This window comes from Cyanistes caeruleus, chromosome 5, assembly GCF_971803275.1.
Source record: "Cyanistes caeruleus chromosome 5, bCyaCae1.hap1.1, whole genome shotgun sequence".
In the NCBI taxonomy this organism is placed as follows: domain Eukaryota; kingdom Metazoa; phylum Chordata; class Aves; order Passeriformes; family Paridae; genus Cyanistes; species Cyanistes caeruleus.
The window spans coordinates 27,755,532-27,776,154 of NC_141705.1; the positions used below are offsets into that span (position 1 = coordinate 27,755,532).

Below are 20,623 nucleotides of genomic sequence, written 5' to 3' on the forward strand. Positions count from 1 at the left end.
TGACTTTAGATAGACATAATTACTTTTGTTCACACAAGAAACTCCTTATTTTTCCTATGCTAAATATGTTGATAGACAAATGTTTTTGATTATGATGGATGCTGGATTGAATTCCAATGAGAGTTGAGTGTCAACCACAGGAAAGATCTAACTGTGTCACAAAGGGTAGGAATGTCTGTATGATTTTAAAAATCTTGGCAATTTTTCTTGTGGTTAAAATTACTCAGTTTTCTGAAGATATGGAAGCATTTACTGCTTTGTCTTTGAATGATTTTGATTTTAAACAAGTGAAGATATTTTAATCTCACTTAATGAAAAAAATTTTGATTTGCAGGCTGAACAGGAACACAAAGAATTTTTCCCATAAACTTATTGTGTAATGGTCCAGTCACTGGGTTGCTTGGAATTCAAAGATATATTGCAAGTAATCCAGCACTTTTTACCCACCTTACTATGGGAAAAAAAAAAGGAAGAAACCAGTCTTGTTTCCAGACATTGTCCTGAATAATTGGTTTTAAGTGGCCTGGCTTGAGCAGGGGATTTGGACCAATGACCGTCAGAGCTCCCTTCCAACCTCAGCCCCTCTGTGATTCTGTTCATCCCTGCTTTCCTGTTTAAGTAATGAGAATTACTTAAACTGTAATACAACAGGGCTGCCTAATTGTGGCTATCATTAGGCCACTGTGATTCCCTGTATCTGGGAATGGAATTTTGCACACTTCGTTATAGATGACTTTTTCCTTACAAACTTCTTTTGTTTTGATTTTTCAAAACTGTTTTTTGCATCACATATTCCTCCTTACACTTCAGTAAGTGTAGTGTTAATTACTTATATCAGTGATCTCATGCACACATTATGCATATGCATAAAGAGGTTCATATACATATATATATAACTATATATATAGTTACATATGTAGTTTACCTTTTCCATTCATGTCCCCTACTGGAATAAGGCGACCAATGCAGAGCGGGCGATTCCCATACGGATCACGTACTGCATAGATGATGTCTTTATGCATAATTAACAATGAATATGAAGTTGGAGTTTCTTTCATTAAGTTTTTTATTCTGGAAAGAGACATAGGTGAACATAACGGTGTGTCACACCAACAGCTGTGTGCATTTACAGCTGCACATCATGCTGAGGTTTAAAGGCTGGTGTTGATTGTGAAGCCCATGCTCCTCACCTTGCCACCCAGTCGGCCGTATCGTCATTTTCCAGAGGAGGTGTGAAAGCCAGCAGCTGGGTGATCAGTTCACTGTCAGAGCTGGTTGACAGTCCCACACCGTGTCGCATAAGCTTTTAAGATACAAACCAGAAGTGTTACCAGCATTAAAAAAACAATCTCACATCACACTGCTCAGATTTGAACCTAACAACACCTTGGTGCAATGAAGAAATGTTTGACAGTGCTTCAAGTGATCACAGCATAATAATGCCAAGTTTCTTCCAACAAATCAACAATGTAAAATGAGGTCAGACAATCTTCTACACTAGCACTACATTTTTCCTTCTTCATCTGATTCCTTTGCTTTGCATGCAACCAAAATTAATGCCACCAATATTCATAAATTCATGTTTGGGCCATTTAATTAGCTTTGTGCATGCTCTGGGAAGAGAGTTAAAATATAAAGAGAAAATATGAAATTGCCTAAAACAGATCCAGAAAGAGATATCAAGGCAGATATTAAATCCCTTTGCAGGATTTTTTCCCCCCAAAATGATCTATTTTGATTAGGGAGCTCTTTCATAACCCCAAATAATTTGGTATTAAGGAAAAGTCACAGAAACTGTACTGCCCATTTCTGCCTCACACTCAGAGAGAAACAATGCCAGAGGTCCCAAAGGAAGTACTAACCTTCCTTCTTAGTTGTGCAGCATTTGTTAGCTCCCCATTGTGTGCCACAGCAATCTTCCCATGAAGAGTCTCTACAACAAAAGGCTGGCAGTTCTGCAGCTCAGAAATTCCTGAGGTGGAGTACCTCGTGTGCCCAATACCAAGGTTTGAAGGGTACAGCTTCTTCAGGCTGTCTGCATTGAAGACATGATTTATAAGACCCATTCCCTTTGGGAGAAAAAGATAAAAAAGGTTCGGTTCAGTTTTATTTTCCTGGTGACTTTCTAAGATCTTTTTCTGCTTAATGCTGATATAGTATTAATGGAGCTTTAAGAAAAAGGCAAATAACCTGAAAGACATGGGACAGAAAGAAACTGAGTAGGTGTCACAGTGGTACATCAGATCCCTTTAGTCCTGTTTTTAAATAAAACAATCTACATTTTTGTGCTGAGGATTTTCACGGAACAATCTATTCCTTGACTAAAAATAGATACTTTTAAGGCTGTAGTCATTATGTGTCTTGTAACATCCCCCATGATTCTCTCAGCTTGAGAAAGTCTGTGTGACCTTCTCAGGCCTCCATTCTGTCTTAGATTCTGTTTATTGTTACCTATGAGTAAAGTAGTTGCCACTTCCTTGAGTCTCACTAATGTAAGATTAGTCATCCATTTCCTTGTAATGGCTGTAACAGTATTTTTTTTTCTTTTTGAGATCAAGAAGAGCATCAATGCTCTTCCAAATCTGCAGAGTTAACACCTGAGGTACAGGGTGACTTTGGTAAAAAGTTTTTGTGACATCATTATCATGCTCTGGGTAACTTCTGTGTGTCTGCCACTGTATGCACAGAAACACCTACCAGGACAATGTTGGCAGATTTGTTTTAAGCATACACTCAAGACAGGTAACAAAAAGAGATACTCTTACTCACAAAATCAGAAATGCCCATCAAACATGTTACTTTTTCTCTAACTATGCTGTTTCTTAGCAGAGACTAACTTACATGCATCTCACTGAAGAATACAAGGCATTTATTTGCATTTTACCTTGTGCACCTTGAATGCCTGGGATGACTCGCCATCACTTGTCACAATTCCAGCACTCTCCTGGCCCCTATGGACAAAATAAAATCACAATAAAGCACTGACATGATTATGAAACACTTAAGCATATAATGGATAGGTGGTTATTAATGGAATTTTAATGTAGGCTTATTTATTACTTTACAGTGTTTGTTAATTGTTAATTGTAGATTTCTTGCCTTTGTTATGCTTTATTTCAAGACAGTCACATAAGTTGTGCCTAAGTCCTCTAAATTCAGTGGGAATCTTTCCACTCATAAGCACTGTCTCGGGCTCTTACTGGACTTCAGTTTCAATATGGGGATTATGTAAAAACAGATGCTTAATTGGAAAAGCCATTTTTAGAGGCATAATGGTCTCAGTGATAGTACTAATGTTATTCCATAGTGCTATTTCATTTCTACTTTGGATTGTGAGATGTTACTAAAAACTGATGGTATTGCTTAGGGGAATGGATTGTCTTTTCCACAGATCACCTGTACAGAAGCTTTTGCATTTTTGCACTTAGGCAGACAAGCTAGCATTTACCTCTAAAACCTACACAGACCCTCTGATGAAAGCATCTGAGTGCATAAACTTAATGTTGGGCATCTCAGCTTCTGTACTCAGGCAAAACAAGATGTACAAGTGTCACTGCAAACGTAAATACTTCTCTTAGCCTCTAGGGTTGGCAGTTGTGTTTTGTTGAGCAGAAGAGCTGATTCAGCTGAAGTAAGTGTGTTTTCCCTGTCCTGCTGCCTGTGCTCCCCATTCCTTCCCCCTGCTGATTCCCCTGGGTGTACCCCAGATCCCCTGATCCTGCCCTGCCCAAGGCAGGCAGAACCCTGTGCACCTGCCCGCTGTTTGTAATCCAGTTCTTATCCATTGAAAAGGTTTGCTTTGCAGACTAGATTTTTTTTTGTTTGGTTGGTTGGTTTTTTGTTTGTTTGTGGGTTTTATTTTTCTTTGTGGATAACAATGCAGGCTGCTCCATCTCCCTTTAAAAGAGTTCCTTAAATAAGGCAGTGCTGCCTATAACAAAACTGCTGTTATCTGCCTGCCTGTGCCTGTAATACTCATCAGGACTTTGGTGGACAGGTGAGCTCCTATCCACTCTCTGATAATGTCTGAATAGGAAAGATGTTTTTTCTTAAAAAGGGAAAGACAACTAATGTCCTATTTGTGCACTGGACTGGTTTAACTCAGTTGAAGTCACTGGAATTATTTATTATAAGCAACAATAAAATTTGGCACAAAAATCAATAGACTGGATGCTAGTCTACAACTGATATGACCAATTTTCTCCAGTTCATAAAATCCCTTTATTTGTTACTAGTCTCAGTTGGATGTAATGCAAAAATTTTAAACACTTACTTTACTTGCTTTAATTTCAACACTTGCTTACATAAAGCAAAACAAACCAAGCTTTCCACATATCTGAACAAATTTACCCTGTTAGTGAAACAGCTCTTCAAAGAAAATAATCAGAGATGAAGATATTCTTAAATCCATTTACTTTAACTCAGGAAGATGTTTCATCTATAAATACGGAGACTGGTAGTAAGACTTAAGGGTTGATGCACTGCATTCAACAATTGTTATTATTATAATTGTTGTTGTAATTGCAATTGTTAATATTACAGGAAATTTCCATTTTAATACTGTCATGGTCTCTTTAAATAGTAACTAAATCACTAGGAAGAGGGAAGCAGACACCCCAAGGAAGGCCCAGGTCAAGGTGTTGAATTACATCTTTCAATTCACTGACAAAAGACATGGGATCTCAGCGTCATTACCACAACGTCTGCAGCACTCTACGAGCTGAGCCAGACTTTAAGTATGCCAGCTCTTATGAAAACATCACTAATATATAAAACGTGTCTCTACGGCCCGCAGTTAGAGGCAGACAGCGCACAGAGATGCGCAGATGTAGGGCAGGACGATCCTAAACGCGAGCCTTGTGGGGCAGGCTGGGTCCCGCGGCCGTGCCCCCTCGGGAGCACGGGCTGCCCGGGGCCTCCCGAGGCCAGGCCACAAGGGGGGCGTGTGTGTGTGATGTTGCTTTGTTTTGCTGGGTTTGTTGTTTTTTTTTAAAGGAACGAAACTATTTTTGTCTCTCTTCTCACACCTTGGTGCCCGCACTGATTCTCGAAGAAGAACCACAGCCCCCCCAGCCAGGCCAGGCCCGGCCCGGCCCGGCCCGGTCCGGCCGGGCCAGGCCGAGGTCTCCCCTCCCCGCCGCCGGAGCCGCTTCCCTCGGCGGGCTCCAGCGCCGAGCCTGCTTATTTGGCAGTGTCTCAAGTTACTCCCCTCAGGCAGCTTGAGCCAGTAAAACTAGATCCTTTCATCTCGGCGGAGCTTACTGACAACCAGCCGTCTGGTTTCCTAGGAAACAAAATCTTGGCTAGAAATAGTGAATCATTTCCAGGTCACTTTCAACATGGAGAGTGGAGCAGGGAAGCATTGGACTGAGGAGGAGGTTAAAGCCTTGTTAAGCGTCTGGTCAGAAAAAAATATCAGAAAGCAACTGCACGGCACCCTGAGGAATAAAGGAATATTTATCTACATTGCTAAAAGGTTACAGGAGTTGGGAGTGTGCAGGGACTGGAAACAGTGCCGTGCAAAGTACAAAAACCTGAAGTACGAATACAGAACGGTTAAATATGCCCACAACTCTGGGGATGTCACTAAAACCATGAAGTTTTTCCATGATCTGGATGCCATATTGCGATATGAGCCTGTCACACAATTAGCAGCAGAAGAAAACGGCAGGTGTTCTGCGACTGAGACGCAGCTGAACACAAGCCCCACAACAGACAGCACGCAAGGTAAAAAAAAATATTTTTGCTTCTATTTTTCTCTCTTTGCTTAAAACCCAAAGGGAACAAAACCTTAGCCCGACTCGGCTGGCGCTGGAGCGGAGGCTGCTCAGCCCCGGCAGCGCTGTTAGAAGTGACTGGATGCACGCCTCGCGCAGGGGAATAAAATGTTAGCACCCACCAGTGTCGAAGTCTGTAAATACAGCGTAATTCCAGCAAAATTATGCTAACTGCCTGTATTGCAGCCTCGGTGAGTACTTGCTAGTGTCCAGGCTCCTGCACTGCGTGGAAATGCTAAATTAAAATAAGCTGCTTTCTTTCCCTTTGCCTTTCATTTGCAGTACTTCGGAAGCAGATTTTGTAGAGCTCCAATTCAGATGTAAACGTAATGAAAAAGAAAAGGCTGAAAGTGTCAGGGTGGTGTAAAAATCGTTATTTGTTCTGATTCAAGTGAAATTTAGGATTTTTATTCTTATTTCCCATATATATATCAGCTTGATATTTAGGTGTGATGACTTATGGTATAATACTTTATAAGCAGTTTCATTTAATATTCCAGAAACAGATACTTAATAATCTCTCATTAAAAACTCTAGTTTAGCAGTGAAAGTAAAAATTATCGTATTTATCAGACTATTTTGCGGCAAACCAAATGAATACAGCTGTCTTTATTCTGAAGTGAGTTTTACTAAATTATTAGAATCTCTTCTTTTATTCGACCTTCTCTACATATGCATTTAAGCTCTGCTTAACGTTTCATTAGGGTCAATCTGCTGTTTGACATCACTCAAATCTCCTTGTCACGTCCTAAATGTCACTGAAGCATAAGCCCCAGTAACAGTTACAGGTACCAAAATAAGATGACTAAAAAGAGAAATTAAAAGCTTAATTTGTTTCCATGGTATGTAGCAATTTACATTAATTAAGATTGTGAATCTTTTTTAAGAAAACAAGAAACAACGTTATTGCCAGGGGATATTGTCAAAGGCATAGAAAGGAGCCGGACATCGAGCTTGTCCTTGTAGCATTCCATGTCTCCCACTACAGTGCTGTTTTACAGATTTGAGGAAAAGAAATTGCCGTTTTTCATTGTCATTGTTTACCTTAACAAAAAGCTTGACCTTAATTTGTCATCACTATCAGAAAGCCTCTAATCTGTCAAAGTCACTTCAAATTAAAATAGCATTTTTAAAATACTGTAATGTGCTCTCTGCATTGTGAATGGCAATCCATTTTTATTTTTAAACTTGCAGAACTGAGGTTAATACAAGCTGAAACACTTTGAGGACTACGTGAAATTAAGATAGTGTCCTACATCTGAGGATCTGCCATTAGATTATCCTCTGTGTTTTGATGTAGTTTGCACCTGGTAATCCTAATTCTCATCTGCTTTAGACCTCTAGCAAATTTAAATCAGCAAAAGTTAATTTCAATTGTGAATCCCAAACTATAGTATCTATAAAAATAATTACTCCTAGGTGAGACATGCCTTGTTTCGAAGCACTAGGACAGTCTGGTTTTAAAAGTGGTATAATTAAATACATCTCTTGATTGCACAAGCACTTCTATTACTCACTCCAGAAAAATAAATGTAAACAGGTTTTATGGATAAACAAAAATTAAATGCAGCTAACTGTAATAATGCAACACTAATGCAAAAACTGAAATGCAAAGATTTTCACAACAACCACAACTGAGCTGCAATGAACACACACTAAAACAGAAATGTGTTTTGCAGCTATGCAGAATGCATGCCTACATTCACAACAAGGGGCTGAGGGAGCAGCTCTGAGATCATCACCTTTCTTATTTAAGAATGCAAGTCAAGCAACTAACACTGTACTAGAGGCCCAATCCTATTCCACCTGCAGTCAGAGTACGATGCCTGCCCAGCCCAGTACTTTGAAGAGCACTTTTAAGGCAAAACTGACATCAGCTGCAGAGCCGCTGATGCTCTCAAGTCCTTTTGCAGGCACAGAGCTGCCCAGAGTGGTGGTGTTGCTCCCAGAGGGAAAGGTGATTCCCAGCAGCACAGGCAAAGGCAGCCCCCTACTCCTGCCCCAGCAGCAACTGCAGGCCCCTTATGGGCTTTGCCCTTTCAACCAGCGTGTTATAAAAGAGTAGAGAAAAATGGTCCCTCACCTCTTTTAGAAGAGGCAGAGACATCTCATTTTGAGGGGGCTGGAGGAATCAAGGATGTCTAAGCAAACATTTGGTAGCTATACTGATTTGTTTTCCTAAGAAGCGTGACAGGGGACAGGGCATGTTCCTAAATAATTCACCATATATTTACCATTCTGCTTAGTGTCAGTCTCAACATTCCTACACATGCTTAATGTAAAGATGAAAAGCATGTCTTTACATCATCTCAGCTACTGGGAGATTGCTGGGGAGGGGGAGCAACAGGAAGGGAAGAAAAGAGACTACTTTTTTTAATAGGACTGAATGGTATTTCAATAGTGTTCCCCTGATGATTTTTCATATGAGGCAGAATCAGGTTTCTTTTGAAAGTGTATTTGAAGAATTATTACTGAAAATCTCAGTCAAATCTGAGGAGTGTCTCAGAACAAACCTCGTAGCAAAACATACCAGTTCCCAGCTTGTTCATGGAAAGATACCACCTTATGCATAAGCACATGCAGAAATGTAAACAGAGAGGTTCATGCTGTCCTCCCAAAACATGTTTCACAGGCAGAGATGTAGCTTAAGTAATCATTTAAAAAGATACAAGCCAACAAGTTCTCTTCAAGTAGTTTGTGTATTATCACACTAATTAAAACCCAAGAAAATCTATGTGAAGTGATGGTGTGCTATGAAAAATGGTATCTTTCATTATAGTTCAAATGAATGACCTTCCATTTTGTTAATCAAGTTAAATCAAGTATTAATAAACTACATTATTTACAAAATACTGGCCTAGTAATTGAAGTTATTTACACTTTTTATATTTCTTTATGTTTAAATATTAAGACACAGATCACCTTGCTTGACCTTCAGTTTACATCAGCAAATGCAGAAAGATTATCGCTGAGCAGAAATATATCAGCAATGACTGGCAGAAAACTCAGCTACTAAAATGCAGGAAGATCCTTCAGAAATGCTAACATAAAAGTGCCATTTACACATGGTTTTCCACGTCTGCACTTTCAACATGTCATTGACAGTATTTTATGTAGTGTTTTTTGAACAAGTGTGCAATGCTTTTATTGAGTAGCTTATCTGGTACAGTAGTATCTTTTTGTGGTAACTGTTCTTAGTTACTAAAAATAGAAGGAATTTCTCTTTTAATATAACAATGGAATTAACCTTTCTCATGCTAGTGCCTATGGCACACTCAGAAGCCTTCCAGCAGAGATTTTATTCTCCTCTCTCTGGTTTGCTTTGCTGTTCTTAAGCAGCTGAAACGCCAGTCCTGTCACTGGAGGTGGAGGCATGAGCAGCAGCTCCTGCCAGGGAAGCCAGGCAGACAGCTGGGAGCAGTCAGAGATCAGGCCACTGCATCTATGAGTCATCATGAGCCTTGCTGAAAGTCAGGAGGATTTAGGATAATGTTTTCAAATGCAGTTTTCAGTTTCACCGACGTCAGGGGTAGGAGGTTGCATCCTAGCCGCACCTCATTACTGCTCCCCGTGACGGACTACCGCAGAGCTGCGAGCTTTCATCTGCGCGCCCTGCCTAGCTGGAGCTCACAGAAGCTCAGCTCCCATACAAGGAATCAACGTTTCAAACCTCCTGTCAACATGGTGTGTTGAAAACAGCACACTACCACAGGACAACTTTCAAGTCTGTAGTCTGTGAAAATTTAGCTGGTTCTGAACCTGACGTACATATGCTGTTTTTAAAACTTACATAGCAATTGCTATAAGTTGCTTTTTAAATAAATGTAGAAAAGCTATGCTGGAAAAAGCTAGACTTAATCCTGTCAGCTACAAACATGTCTGCTGTCAAGTCACAATGAATATTTTGGTTCCCTCCCCATACCATTAATGAATTCCACTGCTTTCCAGAGCTCTTTGCCGAACATCCTTGTTTTCTTCATACTCTTCTAGGATTTTATTTTTATTACATAAATGGATTTTTGATTTTGTGAATCTGTGTGCAAAGTCTGCCTTTATTTGTATGTCTCTTACTTTACATTATCTACTTTACCCTGAATACTGAGTCAGAAGAACATACAAGTCACTAGAATCAAGTCAGTTTCAACCAGAATTTTAAAAAGCATTTAAAACAGGCTTCATATACAAAACATAAAATGATTTGCCTCCTATAACTCATATCCCCCTTATGATTTAATTTAACTACAAATAAAATGGCGAGATTTCCAAGTTAAAGATCTTCTCATGGTGTATGGACACTTGAATTTAAACTAATTTAAGCTAATTTAGTCCATACCTATTTTTTCATCTAAAAACTCTTTCCTTCCCAGGTGAGATACCAGTTTCTTTAGAAGATGAGGAGGATGCTCCAGGAGATCCACTACTTTTTATATCTCATGCCAGACCAGTTCAACTAGGTATAGTATGATGGAACAGAGAGATCAAAAGCTTAAAAGCAGCATGGGTGTCAGAGCACTTCCTGACAGCTTGAAAACACTGTCATTCTGTTTCTGATCAGCGTAGCTTTAATACAGCCACACTCCTGCACCACCTCCTTGCCAGTGTTAGCACTCAGCGGTGCTGTGCATCACTAGACACTGACCACTGTATGTGATTTAACAACCTGCATGACCCCCATTCTCATGCAAAACACATCCCATGCTATAGCTTAATCATGTTAACTGCATTAACCACAGTAATTTTGTTAAATGCCAGTGGAAAGTATGCCAAAAGCTAGTGTGGATACCCATGTCAGCTTGTGGCTTTTCCCTAGTTCATTTTCTTAAATCATGGATGCTTAAAGGAGCATGAGTGAGTGGTCTGAGCCAGAAGAGAGATGCAGAGCTATCCAGACTTGCAGTGGTATCCAGCATAACTTCAAAGTCACCTCTCCAAGCAAGGAGTGGTCAGCAATGCTTTAGTCCAACCAACTCATTTGGAAAATGTCCTACTTTAGTAGTTTTGCTCAGCAAAATTACAAAGCAAAGGCACAAATCTGGCAAGACAGAAAGAGGAACAGCATCCTAGGTGTGAGCCACTTCAAGGGACAGCTAAAGGAAATGGAGAAACACAAACACATTTTAGGCAGATTTATACTTATTTTTTGCCTGGATTAACAGCAGCTGTCCTGAATCTCCTACATGCTCTATTTTTTATATACCCCCTTTGCCTTAGTATACATTCCAGTCCAGTTACAACAACTTTCATTACAAAATCTGCAAGGTGCCATATTCAGGAAGAAAACAAGCCACCGGCTAAGCCTATGGCTATTATGTTACAATTTATATCCCTCTTGCCTGCAATAGAAAGAAATTAAGGAAGAGAAATGAATGTCACATGGAATTTATGCACATATAAAATACTTCATGCACATAAACAAAACAAGCAGTAAGTATCTGAATCAAATTTTATAAAAACATGTTTTTATTTGCCAGTGCTCAACACACTGCCAAGCAGAAAAGTCTTCAATTCTGAGGAAGCTGCTTTCTACAAAGTTAGCAAAATAACTTCAATTGCATGGGCTTTCAAGTACATACGAGTACTAAAATGCCCTCCCCATAAATGCATCTTTCAGATAAAAAAAAAAAAAAAAGTATATTCTGCTTAAACGTTTTTGTAAAACAAATTAGGACCAAAATGAATTTAAGATATATGGAAAATTTTTGCACTGACCATAACAACTTTGTTTCAAAGTGGTACTTGTAGGCAGGATATTTTGAATTAGCATGTTTTTTAAAGGGAATAAGAACAAACGAACCCACCATTTTCCACTCTGCACAGAGCAGAATAAGCGAGCAATATACTGAGTCACCAGAACTCATTTGAACTAATATCCACAACCAGAAGTGAGCTCAGCTGGGAATGAACTAACTGACTAGTGAGAAATACTGGTTTATACAAAAAGTAAAGAAACTTCATTCCTCCCAGATGCCCCCCATGCTCTATGGCTTTGACTAGGAAGTGTAGAGAGCACTTCCTTGCACTCTTCATCCTCTTTTCTTGTCGTCTTCCCTAGGCCTTTCCTCTCTGGCCTATCTGATGTTGGCAGTTACCATCTGTGGCAGTTCCTATGGTTTGATTCACCAGTAAATCAGCATTTTCTTTCACTTCCTCAGGAAGAAATGGAGAAAGCATAATTGATGTGGCACCTGAAAAATATCCTTCTCAACTACACTGGCTATGAGCTGGCTGCTGCAGAGTCCTGATTAACCCAGGACTATAAGGAAAAAAAAATTGTATCTGTTAGAACAATTTATTGACAGCTAGAATGAATTATGGAGACTAGCAAAAGAATGGCTTTATCTAGGATAAGTTTGATCCTGGACAGGTTATTATAAATATGCCCCACTGAAGCTCTGTGCACAATCGAGGGTCTGATACTATTGCCACCATTCACACCTTATTGGCTATAAAGTATCGAACCCCCATAATTTAGTTTGCGCTTCCAGGAAAAGACACTGACAAGGGCATTTATCACGGTAAAAACCTGTCAGTTACTCTGCATTTTCCTGCTGCTTTATTTGATCATGCCCTGGAATTGTTTTTTGGTTTGTTTGTTTGGGTTTTTTTAGTTATTTTTGCACAGCTTTAGAAAATGTATGAGAAATGACTTTACAAACTAATCTGATAAAACAAAGTCTTATCATACAAAGCAAATGCATAAATAGCAACAAGGAAACATTAAAAAACTAAAATATATAGCATTTCAGAGTTTTAAGTTATTGCATGGGTGGCAACCTTTACCTCATAATGTTAAAAAATTAAGTTGTAGACGGTAGAAAATGAAAAAAGGATCTTAGTTTTGCAGAGTAAGACAACTCACACTGATTTTCACTAAAAAATGCCAAATATTTTTGATTGATCTGCCCTGAGAAAGGTGCAGGTTCTGTGTCATAAGAACTGAGTCCTATCACACAAATGTTTGACTTAAGCAAACGTCTCCATTCCTCTGCTCCCTAGAACTGAGCTGCTTTGTTAAGAAAAAGAAGGATCAGATCCTTACTCAGGTTAAATCTCTCCATGTGTGTAAAAACTAAAGTATGGCATGAATGCAAAAAGTTAAGCCTTGATGCTAGTGTCAGTGACTCAGGGCCAATTTATTATTGTGCTCATGCAGTACATCCCATCTTCCCAACAGTACTCTTCTCCTCTGTAGTGTCTGAAGGACAAAGAAGCTCATCAGTTGTTCCCAAAGGTGTTACAGGTGAAAATTCTGTGTATTAGGACACAGAAGAAAGAAATATTCCTCTTAGATTAATTAAATGTACATGTGCTATCTTACTGTCTTCAAGTGAAAGCAAAAATCATATCAGAATTAACAAAATTGCTGACAAATTTATAACCAATAGCTTGATTTTAATGTCACTTCTGCTCCATCTTTCTCCGGGGAAACAGTGTCCTTCATTCCCATTCTCTCTATCCTTTCCCAACCCCAACCACCCAATACAGGTAACAAATATCTGTGTCTCTCCCCTACCCCACACAATGCAGGTAATCCAGCGTCAGCAGTAGAGGCTTCCAAACCACCGGCTTTTATTCCTACAGTAGCAAATGAAGGAGGAAAACACTGGACTGTTAATGAAGTCAGAGCTTTGATACACATATGGTCAGACAAAAATATCCAGCAACAACTAGAGGGGACAGTGAGAAATAAAAGAATATTTGAACAGGTTGCTGCTAGACTTCAAAAGTTTGGAATTGACAGGGACTGGAAACAGTGCAGGACAAAATACAAAAATCTGAAACATGAGTACAAAAGTATAAAAAGTGCCCAAGACTCAGGGAGTACAAGTAAAAGTATGAAATTTTTTAATGAACTGGATGCTATTCTGGGGCACTGCACCATGGAACAAGCAAGTAAATCAGATAATGATGAAAGTGAGAGGCCTTCAGAATGGACAGAAGCAAAATCAGAAAAGGATTCCTTAGGTAAGTACTTCAACTACCCATATATGATTTAATTTTTTTAGTTTTCCAGTACTAGAGAGACCTTAAAAAACTCAAAAAGCACAATCAGAGAAATTAATCAATTGGCGGGGGTGGAAAAACTCTGAATGGAAATTTATTACTTATCCAGTGGTTTTATATTTTGTTATAAGGTATTATTATTTCAGATTGAGTGATTGCCCTGCACTTTTTTAACAGAACTGGGAAGCAAAAGGAGGAAAAAAAGATGAAGACATAGGATAAGATGATACAGAAAGACAATTCCAGGCAAAATCATGTCAGGAGAGACTGTTTCCAGTTTAGATAACAGAAATGGATCAGAGAGATACTCAGACTGTGTTACTGGAAAAATTAAGATATTGAGCAAAAGAAATCTGCAGTAACAGACATTGGTTAAAAAAGTTAAGATCTGAATTATCTTTCTCTTATGGTCCCAAATAGCTGAGTTTGATTGGCCTTTGGAGCAAGATTCCCAAACTGGTGACACAACATAGCAAAATGTGGCAAAATAGCAAAAGAAATAGCAGTAAGAATGATGACAGAGGCTTGCCTTTGGTTTTGGGTGGTTACTGACAATAAAGGGTAATGGATGATCAATGCAGAATTAGAGTAGACTGATGAACTTATACTACCCAAGAGTTAAAGCATTTCTATTGGTATGTACAACCAGAAACATGCTTGTTAAGAACAGAATTAAACATTAAAGTTTTAGTTGAGGGGATGATACTATGTTGGCCAAATGTAAGACTAGAGGTTAGTAAAGTATGGGAGAAGTTGAAAATATTACATGAAGACAGTCTGGCTGAAAAGTATGAGAACATTTTTGGGGAAGATTTGCTCTTCCGTTGCCATTTCTAGACATTTTGATAATGCATCTACTTTGCCTGATGGCATAAAAAGCATCTGAGGCTGGATGGACTTTTTAATTTGATATATCACAAATGTTCTTATAAAGTATAAAAATACAGTGCCCTAATTAATTTAGCATTATTTACACAGAAATGCCTGGAGACACAGGTGAAGAGGACTCTGTTAGTAATATGTCAGAAGACCTACAGGTTGCAGATACAAAGAAAGTTTCTGATTCAGGTAATCTGAAAAGTCTTCTATTTTATACAAATACCTAAATTTATTGAATTGAAATTAGTTTCTAAAATAAGCCCAAATTGTAATTTGTATAAAATCCAGAAACCTAGAAAACTTAAAAGCAAGAGATGATGTCATCACATACTTATGTAGACATTTACAATGTCCTGCTAAATTTGATAAAATCATTCCAGTAAGTAATCATTCCAAAGACTTGTGATGCAAAATGTAGAGAAGAGACTACTAGTTTAATCAAGTTGAGTGCAGTGTCCTGCTGCATTTACATTTACTTAAACTATGTATTCCCAAGGATTAGAATTGTTCAGTCTCCTGTACATGAACGAATAGAACATCTCTTTTTCACAATATGTGATCAGGATGTAATTGTGTAAATGCTCATGTCAGAGGATGAAAACTTCATTTAAGAGTCTCACTGAATATGAAGGTCATATGCTCTGCTCTTTACAAAGAAAGATTATGGTTTACATCTGAAAACATAAATTTCAGAGGAAGAGAAGTTTAGCATTCAGTTAAAGACACGTGGAAGTCTCTTCAGGCTGACAGGTGTTATTGTCCACAATAGAGCACCTCATGTTCTCTTTCAGTAGTGTGAGGCAGAACATGGTCTAAATTAAGCATTAAGGAGTAGTCTTACAGAATTTAAAATGGTCTAATGTGAACTAGAAAAGATTTTAATATCAAATTAAAAATCTTCTGACAGATGATGCTATTGTAAATACTACTCCAGAGAATCGGGCAGCTCTGCATATAACGAAAGAAACAGCTATGACAAGTAAGTAAAAAGATGGTTGATCATAAGAGGTAATTTAAGATTTATCAGATAGTAACATTTATGGTTTTTTCATTCAATAGAAATTACATTAATAAATTTAAGTTTACTAAGAAATAAAAAAAAAAGTGACCATGGCCACATGACGCATTTCATGGAGAAAAAGAGGTTGTTGTGAAAAGTGCATTGCCTGTAGAGACCTCATTTTCAGAGAGACAGCTATGAAAGAAATAAACAGCATTTTATGGGATCCAGTTAAGACTGCTTAAAAAAAGCATTAAATTCCATTTCTCTCTATCAACAAGTAATATTACTACATACACGTGGACAGTAGTAAGACACTATGTAATACAAAGATTCAGCAGTGCTCCTTAACTGTCATCCGACAGTTTTCAACCACCTGGTGCTACATAATATTGTAACTTCTTGGACTGCACTTTTCCAAACAAGATATTTAAGGTGAAGTTAAATGAATATTTCAGTAAAGTTCTGAGTACACACTTTTGTCATTTAAGATAAGTGTAGGTGTAAAAATATCTGTAGTTTACCTTGGTTACCAACTCCCTTTTCAAATATGTGCATTTTAACTGCATAGTTTGTTTATTTCTGGGTAATTGTAAATGCAATGTGATTTTGCGGGGAAAAATTAAAATAACAAGTGGTTCAAAAGTGTCTGTGGCTCAGCCTATCCACTCTTAAGACTATTTTTCAAATTTCTGTGGGGGAAAAAGGCAAAACTACACTCCAAGGTAAAACCAACAAATAAGTTCAGTTTGCAAAATTCTTTTCCTCATTCCAAAACAAACAATACACACTCAAATAAATGTTTTTCAGGTGGTAGAAGACACACAGTCTTTAATTTTTTTAATGGTGATATAATTAGGTATCGCATAAAGCAGATAAAAGATGCATACTTTTTATGTTACAATAACATGGAGACCCTTTCTTCTCTAATTGTGGTACATGAGTTTCCCAGACAGTCCAAATAATTTTGAAGAGAGCAACAGGTAAGTAAAGAGACTGTAGGTACCTCTGTACTCATACACACTGATAAATATTGAAAAAGGCAAACAGGCAGTGATACATTACATTGGTTGTTTGATACGAGTAATGTCTCAATCACTGGTATTTAGGATGTGACTTATTGTAAAAGCTCCTGCATATTCAACAGAACTTTTGTATAAAAGTGTTTCTCAACAGCATGGAATTATTAAATTTATAGGTATTTATGTGTCTTGAAAAAAAAATTGTAGAAACCCCCAATTCAACATAGACGAAAATTTAGAAATTCTGTTAAACTCTTATCTGGGTATCTTCCTTATCAATACATTCAGTTAATGTAATCTGCAGCCAGAGCTGTATATATACACACATATATATGAGTTAGCCTAGGCAGGCATTGCCTTCTGGAAACTGCAGCTGCATAAATACACAGAAGATACATGAGCTGCTTCAGAGCGTGTGTTTCTCATGTTCTTACACCTGAATCTGAGTTATGAGCCACAGTAACAGTCACCACTGCCAGTCTTTTATAAACAGCTCATTTAGGTTTGCCATACTCAAGTAAGAAAAATACTAAAATAGGGTTAATCAAAGGACAAATACACCAGTTTCAGGAGAACACCTAGTTATGTGATGTGCCGTGATACTGTTTTTTATCTCTGCCCATATGAATTTGCTACTCAAAGAGCAGCAAATGCTCATCTGAGAAGGAGAGGACAAAGGTAAATAAATCCTCAGGGCTCCTTGCACAGCCTGTCCTAGTTCCTGACACATTGCTGTCAGCACTGCCCAGCTGGGGGAGCAGGAGAGCCACAACAGTCCCCAACTCGTGGGTTTTTGGCTGAAGTGTCCTGTGATATGCTGGGGACACTGCAGGTTACTCTCTCTTTTGGCAAAACATACCCCATTGAATCGATCTGCAAATAAAACCTTATTTAGTCATTTTCACTGATGTTTTCAATTTTGTGGGATCACTTTTAGTTGTTACAGAAATCTATTAAGAAGAGCCAGTTACTTCAGTCTATACTGTTTGTCAATCCAAACTCCATGTACATTCCACATGTGTCAAGACTTTGCAGTATGACTATAGAGTGTGTGTATAGGTGTTTGGTTAAATCTGAAGTGCCAGGGAACAACAATGGAGATGAAAAGAGGTTTCTAAGAAATACCACTAGTCTGATGTTCTTACAATACCTACAGCAAGTATTCTACTTCAAACAAATTCCTTTCCTTGTCATTATTTTCTTATGATTTTTGGTACCCCATACACTTTACTATATATGTCCCTCTCAGAACAAAGTAAGTAGTGACACTTCCAAGATATATTCCTAAACAAGGGCTTTTTAAAAATCTGTTGTTTATAGTTAAGATCTTAAATTGGTGCATACTCAGGCACTTAACATTGGCTTGAACACTTGCTGCTGTGTGCATGGAATTTTAAAATGTACAGATATAAAGTCAAAAGATAATGTTTTCATACATATACCCCAGACTAGTGTTAAGCAGTGTTTCAGAGAAGTGCAAACCCCAAAGTTCTTGATTATTCACTGCCTAGTGATTATTCAATAGCCTAGGCATATTTGGGCTGCAGACAAACTCTTAACTGTGCATCCAAAGTTTTCTGTATCCACTCTCATAGATCTGTATGACAGAGATGGCAGCAACTTTGCAAGTTGTTGTAGCGTAAACATAAACCACACACTGAAAATTTTCCCTAGTTTTAACATAACCCACTTTCCTTTTATACTATACAAGACACACATGAGAGTAAGGATTAGGAGACAAATTACTAATCTTGCCTCATGAGCCAGAAAACAAGATAATTAGTGATGGTGACAGAGTGCCAAAAGAGAACAGAGCTTGTATCAGTCTGAGTGGGTGAAAGGAAAGACTGTGACAGCATTGCTCGGGTGGCCTTGTGAGCAGTGCTTCAAACACAAAGTAGAGATTAAGCATATTTACTGGCAACTCTCTATAGCTCCGCTAACAATGCAGATGGAGCCACTGTGTTTTATCCATGCCAAAAACTGTCGATTGCTTGTTCTGTTTGGCTCAGTCTTACTCTTCTTGTGCTCTCCCTCCAAAACTCTGAAAGGTGCCTTAGAAAAAAAGCCAGGCTCCCTACCCACATTCTTGGCTTGCCAAAAGAAAAAAAAAAAAGCACATGATGCTAGTTACATCATAAAGAACATCTGATGCAAACAAAGCTGTATTGATCTGGGGGTAATTTTTAATAAAATGGCTCTAGATTAAACTTTATTGCTCAATGTTTAGGGGCAATATTCTTGAATGGACTGAGAACAGGCTGGGAGCCAGAAATGCTGTCATTGATCCATGATGTGGCCTTCACCATTTAATCTCTGTAGAGCAGTGTCCTCAGTGGGAAGTGAGGATCAGCATGACCACTTGCATCATCCACCTGCCCATACCTCTGTCCCAGGGCAGAGGGGTGGAATTCTCCCTTAACATCAGCAGGCCAATGGCAGAAGAGTGGAGATCTCCTCCCCATGGAGGGGAGCCCAGGGACACCTCTGTCACCCTGCTGTGTGATGTAAACCACTGCAAGCTGAAGCAGTAGAGATGTTCTCAGGACAGGCTTTAGTACATCGTCTCCATCAGGCAGGCAGCCTTACAGATCAATTGTGTAAGCACAGCACCCTGATGTGTAAGGGTCCCTTGCTCCTTTTGGGGCTAATTCAAACACTTGAATTGACTTGGCATCAGTCACTTAGTTGTCTTTCAATAATTTCAGTATATTTTGCACTCTTTATGCAAGTCACTGTCTTGCCTGTTCTGCTGCATGAATGTTTACCAGTAACTTGGTATCTTATACCCACCATCAGTGAACCGTTCTACAAATTCTGATCCAGGTTAAAATAACTTAAGAGTTTACACACGTAACCCATAAACTTATATACTGCAGCTGTTATGTGATGTTCTGGACTTACTTTATAAGTGGGTACACTCTGTTCTTAAGGCTATTACTGCAGATAAATGGCAGATTTGATGTATTGAGAGAGGAAATCTTTAACAGTAGTTATCATCAGTATATCATTCTGAAGTACATGACTCTCAAAACATCACTCAAGACGTGTTTAGTTAATAAGAACTGTGAAAATTATTTTTTTACAGAAATCCTTGAAGATGAGGGGGACTTTGCCAACTCCACCCCAGTAGCTCTGGAAGCTACACAAGTAAAGAAGGAGACAATTGATATAGGTAAGTCAGGACTTTGTCATGATAGTTTTGATAGAACATTCTACTTTACTGGGCATTGCAGACTTCAAAGCTTCATATGTTATTCCAGCAAATTACACTAGTTGAACTTCTAGATTATGATAAATTATAGATTTTGTTTGATTTCATAGTGCAGGAATGTATGAACACTTATTTCTCCTTCCCATAATTATAACAAAATCTTATTTTCCCAGACAGCATGCTCCTTTTTATGATGAATATGATTAATCTGCATTTGATTGTGACATAAATACTTTTTTCTTACACAGTTTCCAGAAAGGATAAAATGGAAAGGTAAATAGCAGTCAAAGAAACTAAGAACATTTTATACCTTGTCTGTATTTTCAAGCTACTTCATGACTGCATTTAATATCAGATGATTTACTATCAAGAAATTTCCATATAAATATTCTGAACTATTATAAACATAAAACTGAAATCAGCAATATGTAGAAGTCATATATTCAGTAATAAGTGATCAGGACAAGATTTGTTTTGTTTAAAATATTAAAATTTAACATTAGAATGCAGTAGGGATATTAATATTCCAAAATAAATGAGTATAAAAACCATAGAAGATCATGAAAAAAAGACATCAGGGGAAATAACGATAGCATTGAAATTGAAATATAGTAATATATTATAGAATAGAAGAAAATAGAAGAATATAGTAACCTATATTGAAATATAGTGACTATATTCTTTATAGTAATGCTATATAATAGTTTGTATGCAGAAGTTAATAGAG

The 20,623-nt window shown here is 38.1% G+C and overlaps 2 protein-coding genes across 9 annotated transcripts in view; one reads left to right on the plus strand and one right to left on the minus strand.

The window, feature by feature from the left end:
- The window catches only part of PPAT (phosphoribosyl pyrophosphate amidotransferase), a 44,592-nt gene that overhangs the window by 8,401 nt on the left and 15,568 nt on the right, over positions 1 to 20,623 (minus strand). The window contains exons 1-5 of one of the 2 annotated variants that reach the window (XM_086890112.1): positions 4,696 to 4,911; positions 2,885 to 2,951; positions 1,863 to 2,069; positions 1,191 to 1,303; positions 926 to 1,071 (exon numbers count right to left, since the gene is read on the minus strand). In XM_086890112.1, coding sequence (XP_086746238.1) covers positions 926 to 1,071; positions 1,191 to 1,303; positions 1,863 to 2,066 — 463 coding nt within the window. In that variant the 5' untranslated portion in view covers positions 2,067 to 2,069; positions 2,885 to 2,951; positions 4,696 to 4,911. Of the gene's footprint in view, positions 1 to 925; positions 1,072 to 1,190; positions 1,304 to 1,862; positions 2,070 to 2,884; positions 2,952 to 4,695; positions 4,912 to 20,623 lie in introns of those variants that run through there. The other variant, XM_086890113.1, reaches the window with a different exon arrangement.
- The window catches only part of PAICS (phosphoribosylaminoimidazole carboxylase and phosphoribosylaminoimidazolesuccinocarboxamide synthase), a 42,110-nt gene continuing 26,214 nt past the window's right edge, over positions 4,728 to 20,623 (plus strand). Inside the window, exons 1-6 of one of the 7 annotated variants that reach the window (XM_086890102.1) lie at positions 4,728 to 5,727; positions 10,145 to 10,231; positions 13,305 to 13,742; positions 14,760 to 14,849; positions 15,568 to 15,639; positions 19,771 to 19,857. In XM_086890102.1, coding sequence (XP_086746228.1) covers positions 5,340 to 5,727; positions 10,145 to 10,231; positions 13,305 to 13,742; positions 14,760 to 14,849; positions 15,568 to 15,639; positions 19,771 to 19,857 — 1,162 coding nt within the window. In that variant the 5' untranslated portion in view covers positions 4,728 to 5,339. Of the gene's footprint in view, positions 5,728 to 5,829; positions 5,969 to 10,144; positions 10,232 to 12,360; positions 13,018 to 13,304; positions 13,743 to 14,759; positions 14,850 to 15,567; positions 15,640 to 19,770; positions 19,858 to 20,623 lie in introns of those variants that run through there. The other 6 variants (XM_086890109.1, XM_086890106.1, XM_086890103.1 and 3 more) reach the window with 6 other exon arrangements.